This window comes from Amblyraja radiata, chromosome 6 (assembly GCF_010909765.2).
Source record: "Amblyraja radiata isolate CabotCenter1 chromosome 6, sAmbRad1.1.pri, whole genome shotgun sequence".
Classification (NCBI taxonomy): domain Eukaryota; kingdom Metazoa; phylum Chordata; class Chondrichthyes; order Rajiformes; family Rajidae; genus Amblyraja; species Amblyraja radiata.
In genome coordinates, this window is record NC_045961.1 from 96,695,824 (window position 1) to 96,715,338 (window position 19,515).

The 19,515-nt window shown below is 41.7% G+C and overlaps 1 protein-coding gene across 2 annotated transcripts in view; it reads right to left on the reverse strand.

Annotated features, from left to right (window-relative positions):
* The window catches only part of cyfip1 (cytoplasmic FMR1 interacting protein 1), a 100,012-nt gene that overhangs the window by 10,669 nt on the left and 69,828 nt on the right, over positions 1 to 19,515 (reverse strand). For both annotated transcript variants that reach the window (XM_033023271.1, XM_033023270.1), the window contains exons 22-27: positions 15,863 to 15,982; positions 14,188 to 14,387; positions 10,494 to 10,581; positions 3,633 to 3,776; positions 2,403 to 2,493; positions 1,205 to 1,335 (exon numbers count right to left, since the gene is read on the reverse strand). In XM_033023271.1, coding sequence (XP_032879162.1) covers positions 1,205 to 1,335; positions 2,403 to 2,493; positions 3,633 to 3,776; positions 10,494 to 10,581; positions 14,188 to 14,387; positions 15,863 to 15,982 — 774 coding nt within the window. The remainder of the gene's footprint in view (positions 1 to 1,204; positions 1,336 to 2,402; positions 2,494 to 3,632; positions 3,777 to 10,493; positions 10,582 to 14,187; positions 14,388 to 15,862; positions 15,983 to 19,515) is intronic.

A 19,515-nucleotide genomic window follows, 5' to 3' on the forward strand; every position in this document is an offset into this window, starting at 1 on the left:
ATTCAATGACAGAAAATAAGTGATGGCCTCTTCATAAGCATTCAGAGCTGCACATGAAATGAATTATTTTCATTCTGACTTAGGGGACCGAAGATTAAATCCCTGTTCAGACATGCACATGGAATATGACTATACCAACACAACTTGGCAATGTTAACTTTCAAGAATCTTCACCAGCAACAGAGCAAACAATGAAAAAGTACATCAGATAATAATCTGTCCTTTGGATTTTGAAATGTAGCTCAACAGAGAGCTCATAAAATAACATCACGGCAAAGTTTTTCTGATAAAGATATTTCAAAATTCACACAGATTTTGGATAACAGAATATTTCCATTACAAGTTGCACAACACAACTAATCTAAGGCATTGACTTGCAATACAAAATTGAAGTAGAACACATTTGTTTTAAATTAAATTGTATTATACATTTAAGATATGCTTAAATTAATATTTGCTACACCTTTACATAAATAATTGTAATCACTTGCAATCCCACACCTCGACTAGCAAACAATACTATATAGTCAACGAGGGTGATATTCTTTAGACCAGACATTACATTAATGAGTTGATAGGTATTGAGTTTTACTTTTTTATTTGAAGATAAAATCTTGCGGCAATCAGGGGCAATAATGGTCTTGAATAGATCAAAGACATCCTGGAGGAATTAACCTCAGTGAAGGGCGGTATGGTGATGCATCATTCGGCATGCTGCCTCACGGCTTCAAGGACCTAGGTTCAATCCTGACCTTGGGTGCCAACTGTGAAGAATTTGCACATTCTCTCTGTGACTATCACGTTTGCTCTCACCTCCCAAACATGTGCAGGTAGGCTAAAGGCAATTGCAAATTACCCCTTAGTGTAGATAAGTGGCAAATAGTCTTCGATGGACATGTGAAACGGAATAAGTTGAAGGGATACAGTGAAGTAATGAGGAATGGAAACAATCGGATTCCTTTGCTGAACCCAATGTCCTTCTGTATTGAAGATAGACACAAAATGCCTACCTTCCTTCCTACACATTTTGTCTATCTGCAGATCCTTCCGACACATGTGGCCTCCTGTATTATTGTATGTACTTAGATTGGCCTCTTACGACTTGCCAATGCTTTATAAAACTAATGGAATTGCTGTATGGAATTATGTGCATGCTTTCTGTGCATCCTTTCCTTGTACTCTGGAAGTTAGCACTTCGACCTACCAGACTCTGCTCAATAAGAAGGCAAAAGAGAACAGCATTTCCAACTTCTCGTAGATTTTGGAAACATACAGTCTTCAGTTCTGCATATTCCACAATATCTTTTAGTTGGTGGTGGAAGAATTCCAGAATTCCTGTTCAGAAATAAAATTAGAGTTACAGTCACATAGCACAGAAGCAAGGCCCTTTGGCCTACTAGTAAACGCCAAAGATGATTAAAATAACATTGTGTAGGAAGGAACTGCTGTTGCTGGTTTAAACCGAAGATATAGACACAAAATGCTGGAGTAACTCAGCGGGACAGGCAGCATCTCTGGAGAGAAGGAATGGGTGACGTTTTGGGTGGAGACCCTTCTTCAGGCTGATGTCAAGGGAGTGGGCAGTATAGTGAGAAAATGTAGTCGGAGACAGTAAGACTGGTCGGAGAACTGAGAAGGGGGAGGGGGATGAAGAGGAACCATTCTTTCTGTATTTATACAATCTCTTGGGATTGTCCTTAATGCTTATCTGCCAGAGCTATCTCCTGGTCCCTTTTTGCCCTTCTGATTTCCGTTTTTACTTTGTTCCTTAATTCCAGAAACTCCTCCAGGGATACACTTGATCCCAGCTGCCTATACCTGTAGCATGTGCCTTCTTATTCTTGACCAATGCCCCAATTTCTCTCGTCAGCCAAGCTTCTTTACATTTGCCTGCCTTGACCTTCACTCTAACAGGGATTTGCATATCCTGAGCTTTTGTCAGCACATTTTTAAAAACATCCCACTTGATTGATGGTTCTTTCCGCTCAAAGAACTGCTACAATCAACTTGAGCGAGACTATCTATAACTATCATAAACCTAATCCAACAGTGGTCACTGGTCCCTAAAGGCTCCTCCACAACACACATCATTCACTTGCCCTTCCCAATTTCCCAAGACTAGATCAAGTGTTGCCCTCTCACGTGTGGGGCCCTCTACATGTTGCCGGAGAAAACTCTCCTGAACACCTTTGAGAAATTGCACCCCAGCTAAATCTTTCACACTATGATTTTCCCAGTCAATATTGGGAAAGTTAAAATCCTCTACTATAACAACCTTATTTTACTCTGCAACCCATGACACAATGGTTCATAGACTCACAATTTTATATGTGTTCGTTTTCCATTTAGCACAATATTTTATTGAGTAATAGAAATCGAGACAGTCTATTGGTTTTACTAACCTGGCGAGCCATATTCATGTCTGGGTAAACGGCAGATTTTAGGCATCACTTCCATTAAAGTCTTCACATATTGCAAAATGGTTCCTTGTAGCTGAGATTAAGCATATACAGAAGACAGTCATACCAACAGGTCTTATATTCACTCACACACAAATAACTTGTTCAAATGGTCTTTGTTATTAAACAGAACAGTACACTACAGGAACAGGCCCCTCGGCTCCCAATGTCTTTGCCAAACATGATACCATGACTTTTATCTGCCTGCATAATCTATTCCATGCATATCCATGTGCTATTGAAAAGTCTCTTAAATTGTATTTGCCTCCACCGTAACCTCTGGCAGTATGTTCCAGGCACCCACAAAAGCTCAAGATTCTAAAAGAGCTTGTTTTTGCCTATTACAAACTATTTCTCAATTCTGTGCGTATGAGTTGTATAGATTTCCAGATACAAACATCCTTTCTTTGTTACAGTTCCCTCTACACCTGACTAACTCAATTCCTTGATGTTGCCAAACAGGTTAACATGAAAAAAAATTCCATTCGAGTTATTTTTGTAAAAGGGTATGAAAATGTCACATTTGTAATTGTACATTATAATCTTACAAAACTTATGACACATAAGACTTATTCAAGTACACCCAGTTATTTTCAATGTGTTAACATTTCAGTACCCCAAAACTGCACTCGCTGTTTCTAAATCAACATAGATAGGAATTGTATAACATTACATACAAATAATAATCAGTACAAACAAACTCTGGAACTATGCATTAGTAACTGTAGCATCATAAATATAACAACACACAGGAATGGCTTTCATACAGTATTCCTTCAATTTTTTAATTTTACCCATCAAAATGATTCACGATTTTACAAATTTCCCACAGAAGCATGGTATGTCAATACTGGGTACTTTGTAATTGATCTGATATTCTAATTTGTGAATTGTTACTCAACCAGTTTTTTCTCCCGTTTACGTTTCCGATTTGAGCTACATTATAATCTGTTGTCGTATTACTAGTACATCTACCTAGCCCCTCCAACCTGGAAAGATAACACTTAATGGGGAGGAAATATATAAATGCCCTCAAGTAAACAAACAATGACATGTTACTGGTCATTTTTGCACTATTTTGCTCTCTTAAAGACTTGCCACGAATAAATTTCAAGAGCTAAAGTTAACAATTGTCAAACAAGTGGTATAGTTCAAATTCACAAACCTACTTACCAGGCTCTTAACAACTTTCAGTAGTTCTTCCATTACTACGGCAATTCCTTGATAGCCCATGAGCTTGCAAATTGCTCTAAAATGCGGAGGGCCGACAAAGTTCTTGTAATTGCTGTAAATGCTGCTGTACGCCAAGTTCAGAGCCTATAAATGTACAAATGAAATGTTATTTGGAGCTTTCTCTGCGATAATGACCAAGGCAATACAAACCTTTTCATTAAACATGTTAACCACAGCAATTATTTCAAATTTTCATGGAATTTGGAATTACAAAAGAAAGTCCAGAGATGATAACAAAGGTGAAAAAGAATCATCCTTTTTGATATTTCCAAAAATGTTTTTTCATTCAATTATTTTTATTAAATAACAGCCAATGTACTTATTCTAACAAAGAAATGTGGGGTGCAAGAGCAGATTAACATATTAGCTTTTTATGACAATCAGATTTAAAGGAAACCAAAGAAATTAACAATCTGATACAGTTTAAGAATCAGTGGAAAATTACTTGGGGGAATATTAACAAAATTCCCAATAAGTGAGAAGCCCAAAATAAGTTGGCAACCTCAGCTTGGGAACCAAAATGGCTTCCATGGAAATAACACAAGACTACCATTTTCATGTACAGTTGGCATGGTGGCACCTGTATGTACGTCAAAGATTCATGGGTTCAAAGTGACATCAAACACTTCAGACCATAATCAAAGAGACATTTAGGTGCAGTACTTGGGGAAATATGAAATGTTCGATAAATTGTCTGTCAGTTGAGCCAAGAAATCATGGCATTGAAAGCTCAATTGCATTTAATAGACCCTGCACAAAAATAAGGTGAACTCTTGCCCCAGGTTAAAATGCCTCATCCAAAATTACCATGAAAATCAAAGTTTAATTGACCGTTTATGCTGAACTACATTTATCCATAAATTCTGTATCACAATGGCATTTGAAAGAAAACCTAAAATTAACCAATAGTCAATAAATCTTTCAATTTCAAAAAAGAAATCATCAACAAAACGAGGATACTAGATTAAAGAAATATTTGAGATTAAGCAAGCAGAATCTGTCAGAATTTGATGTGTGACGCTGTGATACTCATATGCAAATTAATAACCTGCAAGCTTTATGTGTAGGAAAAGAACTGCAGATGCTGGTTTAAATCGAACAAAATGGTGGAGTAACTTCAGTCTGAAGAAGGATCTCGACACGAAATGTCACCCATTCCTTCTCTCCAGAAATGCTACCTGGCCCGCTGAGTTACTCCAGCATTTTGTGTCTACCTGCAAGCTTTATTTCCATATTGAAGTAGTTTAATAATCCAGAAAATTCTTAACCGAAGTCTGTGCTAAACTTCTCAACAAATAACAAGCACATCACCCAATCTTTTCTAAGATTTGTTATGGAATGAAGTATTATTATTTATAAACATGTAGTTTTCAAAATCAAAAACATTTCAATGTGTCAAACATGTTACAAGTAATGAAATATTGATGGCAGGTACAAAAAAGTATAAGAGATATTTGAAAAAGCAACTTGGAACCTGGATTGATGTATACAAGAGGAAATAATGTAAAAGTAATCACAAGAAGACTTAAAGAAACCAATGTTGGAGATAATCCTTAAAAACATAAAATTGAAGTTATGAAGAGTTAGAAAGTCAGAGATGCAATGACAAAGTCTATTTGATAAAATTAAATTTGTGCAATCTTGGGAATCAAGGTTTTGTGCAGAAAAATATTTCCATTCTGTACAAACGGGAAGCTAAAAAGGTGAACCCTGAAATTTGCTACAACACTACAATTTTAGGCACTTGATTTCATTGTTAAACTAAACTTGAACGCTAAACTTACAAACAGATTAATCAAATATTTAAACTAGCATAGGATAAATTATGAAAATTATTAATGTAAACACATGAATTGTGAGAATGGATTAAAAAGGAATGGCACAGTGAAGGGGATGCATGGACACAGTGAGCAAGAGGGAGAGGAGGGAAGGAGAATTAACCAAAATGGCATGAGGGTGAAAAGTGGGATGATGACTAAGGTAGGACAGGTAACCTCCTTATATTTTAGTTTAAAACCTCAGCAAAATAATAGGAAGGTTTCACACATGGCATTTACCATCAAAGGAACAGGGGGTGAAGTTCAGAAGAGGCACACAGAAACAATGAATTTAGGAAAATGTACAGAGAGAAAATATGGGTGAGTAATTTAGCTCATTTTCTGGAGAGGCGGCACAATGGAGTGGGGCCAGTGGATGGATAAATAATCTGGAGATCGAGGTGCACCTGGAGTCAGTTAGAGGAAGGGATATGCAATATGGGGTCCAAAATCTGCAGCACAAGAAATGAAATAACATGTTTCCCCTGTGGTTTGGGATAGGCAGTCAATGTCAAATAAATCTCAGCCCAAAATAAAGTTCAGCAGCACAAATAGGGAGAAAATTAGATTTCATTTTGTCTCCTTATATCACTGATTCCTTGAATTCATTAGCATTACATAAAATACAAAAACTACACTGCTAAGCATGTTAACAACACAGAATGATTCATCAAGTAATTACCATAGCTGGCTTTAATCAATTTGGTGAGCACAGCAGGTTTATATGTTCTTTTTTGAATTGTCTCAGCTACAAGCTATTTCCAATATAACAAGAAATTCCCATTTAATTCAACCAAATTGACATACGTTGGAAGTTCCTTGTACACAAAAGATTCTATAATATTTCAAGACATGCACTTTATAGGAAGAAATCACACCAGCCAGATTTTCAATACCGTATTAAAAAAGCACATCAAATCTGTGAAAACGTTTTCTGTAATTTAAGTTACTGGGAACAGCAATTCCCGATTACTTAAAATCATTTAAAAATTCAATCACGAACAGTCAAGGGGCAGAGTACATTGTTGTGAGCTGTGCCAACAGCAGCCCAACGCTGAGGCCTGAATTAATTATATTGTGTCTAACCAGTGGTCTGAAAGCTATGAGCCATATAAGTTGGGGGAAGTTGAAGAACCAGAAAAAATAGTTTGTGTGTGCTGCTTGAGGGTTGAATGGCAAAACAATATTTTCCATAAAGAGGGGAAAATATAGTTACCTAACAGGGCTACATATCATGCCCAGCACGTCAGGCTATGCTAATAAAAAAAAGCTCTGCCAATACCCCAGATGGATGGGCTGGCCTGTTCAGATGCAGACAGATAAAGCAAGGCACATGAAGTTGTATGAATTTAATAGAGTTCAGAAGGCTGCAATGTGCCCAGCAGGAAGATGGGATGCTTTTTCTCAAGCTTCTGTTCTACATTGTTATGACAGTACAGAAAGATGTGTATGGATAGGTGAGAATGGGAATTGGATGGAAATTACATGGTGGGAAGAGATGAAAGAACAAGCCTCCTTTGGCTGCAGGGAAAGACCATACCTGGAGTATTGTGTGCAGGTTTGATCCCCTTATTTGAGGAAGGAGATTTTGCTATTAAGGCAGTGCAGCGTAGGTTTACAAGGTTAATTCCCGGGATGGCGGCACTGTCAGGCGGGGACTGTCGGGGGCCAGTGGGGGTGGGGGAGCGTCCTGCACTCACTCCATCCCTCCCCCATCCACTCTTAGCGGCTCTCCGGCGGCGCAGCCATTCCCACCCATTGGGTTCCCATTGGGACGTAGAACACGCAGGTATAACTGCGCAGGCACAGCTGACTGGCATGACAAGTGGAAAAGGGCTTTATTAAAGCTTAAAATGTGATTAACAAAATATAACAACAATTGAAACGTTAGAGGCGAGTCCATTCTTTTTTGTTGCTTCTCTTGTTGCATTCTGCAGCCGGGGGAGGGGGACGGCTTCAGGTGGGGGCCGGTGGGGGGAGCATCCTGCAGCCGGGGGCTGTCGGGAGCCGGTGGGGGAGGGAGGATCGTCCTGCAGCCGGTGGGGAAGGACGGCTTCGGGCGGGGCCGGTGGGGAGAGGGGCAAGCGACCTGCAGCCAGGAGAGGGGGACGGATTCAGGCGGGGGCTGTTAGGGACAGTGGGGGTGCAGCGTTCTGCAGCCGGCAGAGGGGCACGGCTTCAGGTGGGGGCTGTCGAGGGCTGGTGGTGGGGGGGGGGGGAGAGTCCTACAGCTAGACTCGCTAGTATTTAGAAGATTGAAGGGGGATCATATAGAAACTTACAAAATTCTTACGGGGTTGGACAGGCTAGATGCAGGAAGATTGTTTCCGATGTTGGGGAAGTCCAGAACAAGGGGTCACAGTTTAAGGATAAGGGGGAAATCTTTTAGGACCGAGATGAGGAAAACATTTTTCACACAGAGAGTGGTGAATCTCTGGAATTCTCTGTCACAGAAGGTAGTTGAGGCCAGTTCGTTGGCTATATTTAAGAGGGAGTTAGATGTGGCCCGTGTGGCTAAAGGGATCAGGGGGTATGGAGAGAAGACAGGTACAGGATACTGAGTTGGATGATCAGCCATGATCATATTGAATGGCGGTGCAGGCTCGAAGGGCCGAATGGCCTACTCCTGCACCTATTTTCTATGTTTCTATGTCTACAGCTGGGGGAGGGGGACGGCTTCGGGCGGGGGTTGTCGTGGGGGGGGGAGGGGGTGAGCGTGGGAGGGGAAGGGGAGTGTGTGTGGGGGGAGTGTGTGTGGGAGGGGTGTGTGTGGGAGGGGGGGTGTCGGCGGGTGGGGGGGGGGGGGGGTACGGCCCAGCTGCACTAGTCCCACCTGCCCGTGTTTAGTCCATATCCCTCCAAACCTGTCCTATGCAAGCACAAGTCAAACTGTTTCTTAAATGTTGGGATAGTCCATACCTCAACTACCTTCTCTGACAGCTTGTCCCATACACCCATCACACTCTGCGTGTAAAAATTACCCCTCAGATTCCTATTAAATCTTTTCCCCTTCACCTTAAACTTATGTCCCCTGCTACTCGATTCACCTACACTGGGCAAGAGACTCTGTGCATCAATCCGATCTATTCCTCTCATGATTTTATACACTTCTATAAGATCACCCCTCATCTTCCTTGCTATTACTATTTGCAGCCTTTGCACTTTCCTTCAATAATACAGTTCTCCAAAACCTCTGAGTCTCCTGAGCATCCTAAATTTTAATCACTCTTGGAAGCAGCTGAAAAAAATGGAGATTAGTGATACATACAGTTATGCCAGAGACTGTATGAGATTTAAAAAAAATGTGATATAGAAAGTCAGTTCTACAGGACACGAACAGGCCAAAATAAGAGTATATCAGGACAGATATCCAAAATCTTGGAAATAGAGTGGATGCAGGCTGATGTTGTTAAGGTTCTTGAGATTAGAGGCCTAAGCAACTTCTTTCACGAGCGGGGATGGAGCAAGGGTGAGGCAGTGAGGGGAAAGGGAGAAATCTCCAGAGGAGCCAAAATGAATGATAGTCCATAAATCAATGACATTGTGTTTAGCAGTGAGATCTCTGACAATGGGCAAATAGAAGCAGACAGCGAGCCACTACGGTTGTGGTCGATTCACAAAAAGAAAACTTAATTACAACGATGGAACTCAAGAATTCCTTTGCAATTTCTGATTCACTCTTCCATCTGCCATTCTATTTACAACATTCTTGTGCAAATGAAAGAGATGCCTATCTCTTCCCTTCCACCACCCTTCACAATTTATTTTCTCACTTCTCCAGTTCTGATGAGCAGTTTTTGAATCGAAATTTAACTGTTTTTCCTACTGCAGATGTTGCTGCCTGACCTTCTGAATACTTCCAGCAATTTAAAAAAAATTTCACCACAAGAATCAGCAGTTTTTGATTTTCAAATATTATCCAAGGGGTATGCAGAAGTATACAGAAGAACAATGTTGCACAAACATATCAGGTATTAATAGGATAGGCTAAAGGATAATGCAAGGCCCAATGTTTGGGACATCACTCAATCTCTCTGCCTATTTATTTCCCGTCTTTTCACTTCAAAAGAAAAACTCCTTGAACCTATTTCCATTACCAGGTTTTTAAGTCATCACTTTTAATGTCTCCAAATATGGCTCAGTGCCTGATTTTACCTGATAATGCTTCTGCGAAGTGCCTTTGAATGTTTTGCCATGTTAAATGTGCTACATCAATCCACGTTATAGTCAACTTGAAAAGAGCCAGAAAATATGAAAGTAGAGAAAAAGTGAGGAGGACAAAACAAATATACACTACGCTGGAAAACAAACAAGGTAAGACAAGAAGAATAAGAATCAGAACGACAGCTAAAGGAGTATATTTCTTATTCATGAACTGCCATATTTTTACATAAATCGAGGATTTAAAATAACAAAGTACAGAAAAGCTCTAATGATCCGGCAAACACACGACTTTGGTGTTGATTTTTCTGCACTAGTGGATACCACTGCTATCCATAACCATCACACTTTACATTTTTCACGTTTATTTTGAGATGTTACACAATAGCACAAAAAATATCCAGTGACACCAGTAAATGTTTGAACCAGGACTCTGACGAGTTTCCAAGGAGCCCGTAAAACATCATGCAATGATCAAATGCCAAATCATTGGCATTTCCAAATATTCAACACAGCATTCATTGGAATTTTACTGTATGTCCTGTGACTATCTGAGCAATGGTCCAGAGATCCAGTAATAGAAACCTAAAACTTGTTTAATGTATTTTGTTTAAACAATTTTTTTTAGGATTTAATTTAGACCATTCATTTGAATGCCAAGAGGTTGTGAGCATTTCATGTTGGTTAAGATCTTCAGCAAATTAAATGGAAAATCCGCATTCAACGACATGAAACAACTTGATCTTTTACAATCATTTAACATGTTATTATTAGGCCTTCACAACTTCAAACAAAAATAAAACATGTTACAGAATGCACTAACCTTAGTTCCATATAAGTACTGTGGATGTGCATTTGGTTGCTTATCTCTTTGAAATTCTTGAGAGAAGGGCAGAACAGTGCGCACAAACCTGTGGATTTAAGAATAATGAAAGGTATAATATTTTATTAATTTTAAATGTCATTATTTCCCCACGGGTAAAATCGTAATGTCGGACAAGGTGTAAATATGCAAAAAAGTCTGAAGTTCTCTGATTAAATGTATACTTGAGTAGACCAGAAATACCCTTGGTATGATACTCAATTTAGATGTATTGTATTAGATTGTATTAGAAATAAGCATCACTGCCATTAGGTTAGATGAGATACGGACAGGTGGATTAGGGTTAAATGGGAAAAGCAGTGATATTGCAATCCGCTGACCACTTTTGTAAATGAAGCACCATTTTCTTTAACTGATAAGGTGTCAACCAGGCCCCTGTTCTAATCAGTCTCTGGTATTAATTTATCTTTTAAATACTTCTGAAATATTATCACCCTTGTAATGGAGAGGATCGGTAGATAAATTTCATATAACCAAGACACAACACTGACCAAAAAAACTTAATAGATCATTGGGCAGAATATCTGAATAATTCTATTGCTATTTACATGAAGCTTCTTCATTCAAAAAGAAAGTTGGCAGGTGAACACTATAGGCAAATTAGTTTAACATATTTGCCAAGAAAGCATTAGAACTATTAGATAAAATGTTATTGTTTAAGAAGGAACTGCAGATGCTGGAAAATCGAAGGTACACAAAAATGCTGGAGAAACTCAGCGGGTGCAGCAGCATCTATGGAGCGAAGGAAATGTTATTGCATTCTGAGTAATTAGGTAAAGTTAACATGGTTTTGTGAACGGAAATCATGCGTAGTTTGAGAGTCAGAAATTATTTGGGACCAAATGAATAGGTGAGAAGGACCACGTTGAGAAATAGAATAATGATAAAAGGAGATTTGGAGCCTAGTGCAAAACTAAATGGAGTATTTAAAGGATCCAGACCAAAATGGATAATTTAAATCTGATAAAGGAATGTGCAAGAATGTCAGTGCTACAGAGTGAAGCAATATATTAACAAACATTGAAAAATCCACAGAACTGCAGATGCTGCAAATCTGATATAAAAACTAAACATGCTTGAAACAGAGTCAGCATTTCAGTTGACAAATCTTTAATCAGAACTGAACGTGAGAAAACAAGTTAATTTTATTTAAGAGTGGGCAGAATGTAAATAGCAAACTGAAATTCTCTCAGAATGAGGCCAGGGTTACCAAAATTTACTGGTCCCAAAATTTAATTTTCCAATGTTGAAATGTAATTCTTTAGCTCAATGTATACCTGTCTGATTAAATTTCTGAAGCATCCCACAACACCATACTATGTTAAATGGTACTCATAATATATAATTATTTGCAATATGTTACAGGAACGACTATGGAAATCAGTGTTCCAGACAGAGCATTCATTAATTTGAACATCATTTAAATTGATCAACAAAGTACACAACACAATATAACTTATCTTACCCAAAACTACTAAACTGATAACTATCCAAAAAAAGCAGATGGCTAGAGTAACTCAGCGGATCAGGCAGCATCTCTGGAGAACATGGAAGGGCAACGTTTCTGATTTTGCCTAGCTACAGTGCCCTCCATAATGTTTGGGACAAAGACCTATCATTTATTTATTCGTCTCTGTATTCCACAATTTGATTTATTTGTCTCTGTATTCCACAAATATTCCACAATACTCGAGTATGAAAATAATTTATGACTAAAGTCAAACCTTTGCGTGGAACCATTGTAACAGTAGTTTGGAAAAAAACAGTAATTGAGCTCCCAGAAAACATGAAGGGTTATTCTTCCATATGGTGCTGATGGAAAAAAACACATGTGATTAAAGTGCACATTGTCAGATTTTAATAAAGACCATTTTTATACATTTTGGTTTCACCAGGTAGAATTTACAGCAGTGTTTATACATAGTCCCCCCATTTCGGGGCGCCATAATGTTTGGGACACAGCAATGTCATGTAAATGAAAGTAGTCATGTTTAGTATTTTGTTGCATATCCCTTGCATGCAATGACGGCTTGAAGTCTGTGATTCATGGACATCACCAGTTGCTGGGTGTCTTCTCTGGTGATGCTCTGCCAGGCCTGTATTGCAGCCATCTTTAGCTTATGCTTGTTTTGGGGGCTAGTCCCCTTCAGTTTTCTCTTCAGCATATCAAAGGCATGCTCAATTGGGTTCAGATCGGGTGATTGACTTGGCCACTCAGGAAATTATTGTTTTTAAGCTTTGAAAAATTCCTTTGTTGCTTTAGCAGTATGTTTGGGGTCATTGTCTTGCTGTAGAATGAACTGCTGGCCAATTAGTTTTGAGGCATTCGTTTGAACTTGAGCAGATAGGATGTGTCTACACACTTCAGAATTCATTATGCTACTACCATCAGCAGTTGTATCATCAATGAAGATAAGTGAGCCAGTACCTTCAGCAGCAATACATGCCCAGGCCATAACACCCCCACCACCGTGTTTCACAGATGAGGTGGTAAGTTTTGGATCTTGGGCAGTTCCTTCTCTTTTTTCTCTTGCCATCACTTTGATATAAGTTAATCTTCGTCTCATCTGTCCACAAGATCTTTTTCCAGAACTGTGGTTGCTCTTTTAAGTACTTCTTGGCAACCTGTAACCTGGCCATCCTATTTTTGCGGCTAACCAGTGGTTTGCATCATGCAGTGTAGCTTCTGTATTTCTGTTCATGAAGTCTTCTGCAGACAGTAGTCATTGACAAATCCACACCTGACTCCTGAGGAGTGTTTCTGATCTGTCGGACAGGTGTTTGGGGATTTTTCTTTATTATAGAGAAAATTCTTCTGTCATCATCTGTGGAGCTCTTCCTTGGCCTGCCAGTCCCTTTGCGATTAGTAAGCTCAGTAGTGCTCTCTTTCTTCTTAATGATGTTCCAAACAGTTAATTTTGGTAAGCCTAAGGTTTGACTGATGTCACTAACAGTTATATTCTTGTTTCTCAGTCTCATAATGGCTTCTTTGACTTTCATTGGCACAACTTTGGTCCTCATGTTGATAAACAGCAATAAAAGTTTCCAAAGGTGATGGAAAGATTAGGTGCTGAGAGCTCTCTTATAGCTGCATTAAGGAGGCAATTAAACACACCCGAGCAATTACAAACACCCGTGAAGTCATGTGTCCCAAACATTATGGTGCCCTGAAATTGGGGGACTATGTATAAACAATAGACTATAGGCGAGGGAGTAGGCCATTCGGCACTTCGAGCCAGCACCGCCATTCAATGTGATCATGGCTGATCATCCCCAATCAGTACCCCGTTCCTGCCTTCTCCCCATATCCCCTAAACACAGCAGTAATTTCTACAGGGTGAAACCAAAATATATAAAAATGGCCTTTATTAAATTCTGACTATGTGCACTTTAACCACATGCGATTTTTTTTCTATTGCAAATCTCAAATTGTGGAGTACAGAAGCAAATAAATCAATGATGGGTCCTTGTCCCAAACATTATGGAGAGCATTGTATGTCCTGTAGAGGTGCTGCCGGACCCGCTGAGTTACTCCAGCATTGTGTCTGTTTTTGTCATTAAAAGTCAAGTATCAGATAGATTATGCCACAATTTTACACTCGAGTATGAAAATAATTTATGACCAAAGTCAAACCTTTGCGTGGAACCATTGTAACAGTAGTTTGGAAGGAAATCGTAATTGAGCTCCCAGAAAACATGAAGGGTTATTCTTCCATATGGTGCTGATACATTATGATTGGCTTCCCTGAACATTGCATCAAAACTATCCAGGGTGAGGTATTTACTAAGCAGCTTGTGACTCATACGATTGACTTCCACTAGTCCTTCAAGCTCCTAAAGAACCAAAGTCAGAACAAAATGAGGGTTCAGTATTGTACATTTTCCAGATGAAGCTAAGCAATCAACTTGTCTAATGGATTACTGTGTAAAAGCACAGCACTGTATATTCAATTGGACATTCATAGAATCTTACTGCATTGGAAATAATCTAATTATTTGTGCCTGTTCTATGTCCTTGAAAGACGTGTCAAATTTAATCTAACACCTTACCTTTCCCCACCCCAAGATTTAGCACATTGATTCTTTTCAAGCGCACATCCAATTTTCTTCCAAGATTCAAGGATATTCTACTTTCTTTTGTAATTTTTTATATTTTATTTTGTCTACTGCACCGTATCCATTCCCAAAATGCATGCTTTTTAGACGTATCCAATTATTCTATTGTGCCATGATAGCACTGTAATACAAGCCACCACACTGTCCCAAAATCCATATTACCGTCGATTTTTTCCGTCGATAAAAAATGAGAGAGATATTAATGTTTTTACAAAATTCCCCATTCTCTCTGCTGCCCCCGCTGGCGGCAGGGGGAGGGACTATAAAACCAGGAAGTGTCGTGCCTCACTCAGTCTCTGCCAGACCCAGGAAGCGAGAGGGTCTGGCAGAGACTGAGCTGCGAATAACACTGAACGCACGTCTACTCCACGGTGAGTCCCCTCTATACGGCTGTAAAGCGGCTGCAGCCCTTTTAAAAAAGTTTGTGTTCACAAAATGAATTTTGGTTGTCGGGTGTCTGCAGCCCAATTGTTTGCCTCGCCGTTTATTAACAAGTTTGTGTTCACAAAATGAATTTTGGTTGTCGGGTGTCTGCAGCCCAATTGTTTGCCTCGCCTTTTTTTAACAAGTTTGTGTTCACAAAATGAATTTTGGTTGTCGGGTGTCTGCAGTCCAAATGATTGCCTCGCCTTGGCTTTTAAAATCGTTGCAACCGTTGGATGCCTGCCCAAGCATCCATACGGCCTACAATGTCTATACTAGCCCTCTGGAAACCAGTACCTTCGGCCCGCAACACCCATACTAGCGCAACAGACAGCCCCCCCCTCCCCCCCACTGGTGAGCAGTATTGGAATTGGTGGAGAGGTGGAATATTGCGTTGGTGACCAGCCCTTCCGTGTGATGCTGGGACCCAACGGTCCCACTTAGTCTAGTATATTTTAAAAGTCTTCATGTAACATTACAAACACAGTTCTTTAAAGTGTAATGTTATATATTCCATTGCAAAAAGTTGCACAACTCCAACTAATACTTTAACCGGAAATAAATCAAAAACAATCGAGTTATTGCTTGTAGAATTCATCTCTGGTAAAGTTCTTGCTGAATACCTTACTGTTTATTGGGAGGTTGTGCAATTATATATGATGCAACATAGACAATAAAGCACAATGAAATTCACAACAATGCATTTGAACACAATACAATTTTTTTCAGTACCTGTTAAAGCACCAATTCTTTAAAATACAGAAACATACCACAATGGAGGTGAGATCTTCACTCTCAAAACGTGTAATTGCCAATTCTAATGATTTATACATTGCTGTTGAAATTCTTTGAGTGATCAGTCGATTCAGGTCTATTGATCTACCAAGCAGCTGTCATTCAAGAGATATAAAACATTAGTACATTAACATAGAAACATAGAAAATAGGTGCAGGAGTAGGCCATTCGGCCCTTCGAGCCTGCACCGCCATTCAATATGATCATGGCTGATCATCCAACTCATTAACAGAACAAGACAAATTCTAAAGTAGACAAAAATGCTGGAGAAACTCAGCGGGTGAGGCAGCATCTATGGAGCGAAGGAAATAGGCGACATTTCGGGTCGAGACCCTTCTTCAGACTGATGTGAGGGTGGTGGGGAGGGGTGGGAAGAAGAAAGGAAGAGGCAGAGACAATGGGCTGAGGGAGAGCTGGGAAGGGAAGGAGAAAGCAGGGACTACCTGAAATTGGAAAAGTCAATGTTCATACCGCTGGGGTGTAAACTGCCCAAGGGAAATATGAGGTGCTGCTCCTACAATTTACGGTGGGCTTCACTCTGGCCATGGAGGAGGCCCAGGACAGAAAGGTAGGATTCGGAATGGGAGGGGGAGTTGAAGTGCTGAGCCACCAGGAGATCAGGTTGGTTATTGCGAACCGAGCAGAGGTGTTGGGCGAAGCGATCGCCAAGCCTACGCTTGGTCTCACCGATGTAGAGCAGCTGACATCTAGAGCAGCGGATACAATAGTTGAGGTTGGAGGAGGTTCAGGTGAACCTCTGCCGTACCTGGAAAGACTGATTGGGTCCTTGAATGGAGTCAAGGGGGGAGGTAAAGCGACAAGTGTAGCATTTCCTGCGGTTGCAAGGGAAAGTGCCAGGAGAAGGGGTGGTTTGGGTGGGAAGGGACGAATTGACCAGGGACTTACGGAGGGAGCGGTCTCTGCGGAAAGCAGAAAGGGGAGATGGGAAGATGTGGCCAGTGGTGGGATCCCGTTGGAGGTGGCGAAAATGTCGGAGGATTATTTGTTGTATGTGACAGCTGGTAGGGTGGAAAGTGAGAACATGGGGGACTCTGCCCTTGTTGTGAGTGGGGGGGATGGGGAGTGAGAGTAGAGTTACGGGGTATAGAAGAGACCCTGGTGAGAACCTCATCCCTAGTAGAAGACGGGAACCCCCGTTCCCTGAAGAATGAGAACATCTCTGATGCCCTGGTGTGGAACACCTCATCCTGGGTGCAGATGCGGCGTAGACGGAGGAATTGGGAGTAGGGGATGGAGTCCTTACAGGAAGTCGGGTGGGAAGAAGTGTAGTCCAGATAGCCATGGGAGTCAGTGGGTTTATAGTAGATGTTGGTCAGTAGTCTGTCACCTGCGATGGAGATAGTGAGGTCTAGAAATGGTAGGGAAATGTCAGAAGTGTTCGAGGTGTATTTGAGTGCCGGATGGAAGTTAGTAGTGAAATGGATGAAGTCAGTGAGTTGTGTATGGGTGCAGCAGGTAGCACCGATGCAGTCGTCAATGTAGCGGAGGTAGAGTTCGGGGATAGGGCCATGGTACGCCTCGAACAAGGATTGTTCGACGTACCTACAAAGAGGCAGGCACAGCTAGGGCCCATGCACGTGCCCATACACACACCTTGTATTTGGAGGAAATGGGAGGAGTCAAACAAAAAGTTGTTACGGGTAAGGACCAGCTCCGCTAGGCGGTGGAGAGTATCAGTAGATGGGGATTGGTTGGTTCTGCGTTCGAGGAAGAAACGGAGGGCTTTAAGACCCTCCTGGAGGGGGATGGAGGTGTGGAGTGACTGGACATCCATGGTGAAGATGAGGGAATGGGGGCCTGGAAAACAGAAGTCATGGAGGAGACGAAGAGCGTGTGTTGTGTCTTGAACATAGGTAGGGAGGGATTTAACCAGGGGGGATAGGATGGAGTCGAGGTATGTGGAAATAAGTTCGGTGGGACACGAACAGGCAGAAACAATGGGTCTGCCAGGACTGTCAGGTTTGTGGATTTTGGGGAGAAGGTAAAATCGGGCCGTGCGGGGCTGGGGAACGATGAGGTTGGAGGCTCGGGAGGGCAGTGAGCCGGAAGTGATGAAGTCAGTGATAGTTAGAGATCATGGCCTGGTGCTCGTCTGTGGGGTCATGGTCCAAGGAGGAGTAGGAGGAGGTGTCTGAGAGTTGGCGTGTGGCCTCAGACTTGTAGAGATCAGCGCGCCAGACTACCACGGCACCTCCCTTGTTGGCAGGTTTGATCACCCAGTCTGGGTTGTTGCAGAGTGAATGGAGGGCTGAACGTTCAGAGGGGGCAGAGGTTAGAGTGAGAAAGGGGAGTGGAGAAGTTGAAGCTGTTGATATCCCGCCGGCAGTTTAAAATAAAAAGGTCTAAAGCAGGTAGATGGCCATGAGGGGGAGTCCAAGAGGAGGGGGTCCATTGGAGACGGGAGAAGGGGTCATTACTGGCGGATGAGGACTCCTTCCCATGGAAAAACGCGGTGATGCAGAGGCAACGGACGAAGAGCTCCACATCGTGGCGGACATGGAACTCATTGAGGTGGGGACGGAGGGGAACAAAGGTGAGACCTCTGCTGAGGACAGACCGTTCGGTATCCGAGAGTAGGAGGTAAGGGGGGGATGGTGAACACACGGCAAGGATGAGGGTTGGGGCTGGAGGAAGGCAGGTGAGTGGACGGAGGCCGAGGCGAAGTCTGGTAGGGGGGTGCAGGGTGGTCAGGGAGGAGGGGTGTATGAGGACTATAGTGTGGGTGGGGAGGAGCTGGGGTCATATGGTTTGAGAGGGATGGGGAAGACCCAGTAGGACATCCACTGAGGTTCCCTGCGTTAGGGGGACGAGCACTAGGACCCAGCGCAGTTAGACCCCGTGATGTCAGAGTCTGCAGCGCGGAGACTTCAGGCCCAGTGCTGAGCCTAGGACTCAGGTAATGGCCCTGTCCCACGATGCAAGTTCATTCAAGAGCTCTCCAGAGTTTAAAAAAAAATCAAACTCCTGGTAAGCACGGAGAATGAACGTAGCGGGTACGCCGGAGCTCGGGGACGTCTCTTAGCGGCTCGTAACGCTAACGGCAGGTACTCGGGAAGACTCGCTAACGGCAGGTATGCTCGGGAAGACGCGTGAAGATTTTTCAACATGCTGAAAAATGTCCACAAGAGTCCTAGTACCGACGAACGGCCATTACCGTAAATCTCTGAGTTCAAATCAGGGCAAACTGGGGGGAACTCTTTGAATGAACTCGTACAGTGGGACAGGGCTTTAAGGCGACGGCTGCGGCCTATATTTGATACATTCAAAATTCTAGACTAGAACAGTCATAGAAATCTACTGCAGAGAAAGAGGCTCTTCGGCCTCATTGAGCAAGTTTCCTCCCTGAGCTAGTCGCATGTGCCTGCATTTGTTCCATTCTCCTCCCCAGCCCCCCCTCCCCACCTTTCTTATCCATTTACCTGTCAATTGGTTTAAAATATGCCATAAACATTCCCATGCAAATCATTAATATAGATACAAACTGATCTCTGTGGCACACTACTGGTCACAGACCTCTAATGCAAAAAAACACCCTCCACTACCATTTTTTGATTCCTACCACCAAGCCAACTTTGCATCCAATTGGCTTACTCAACCTGGATTCCAC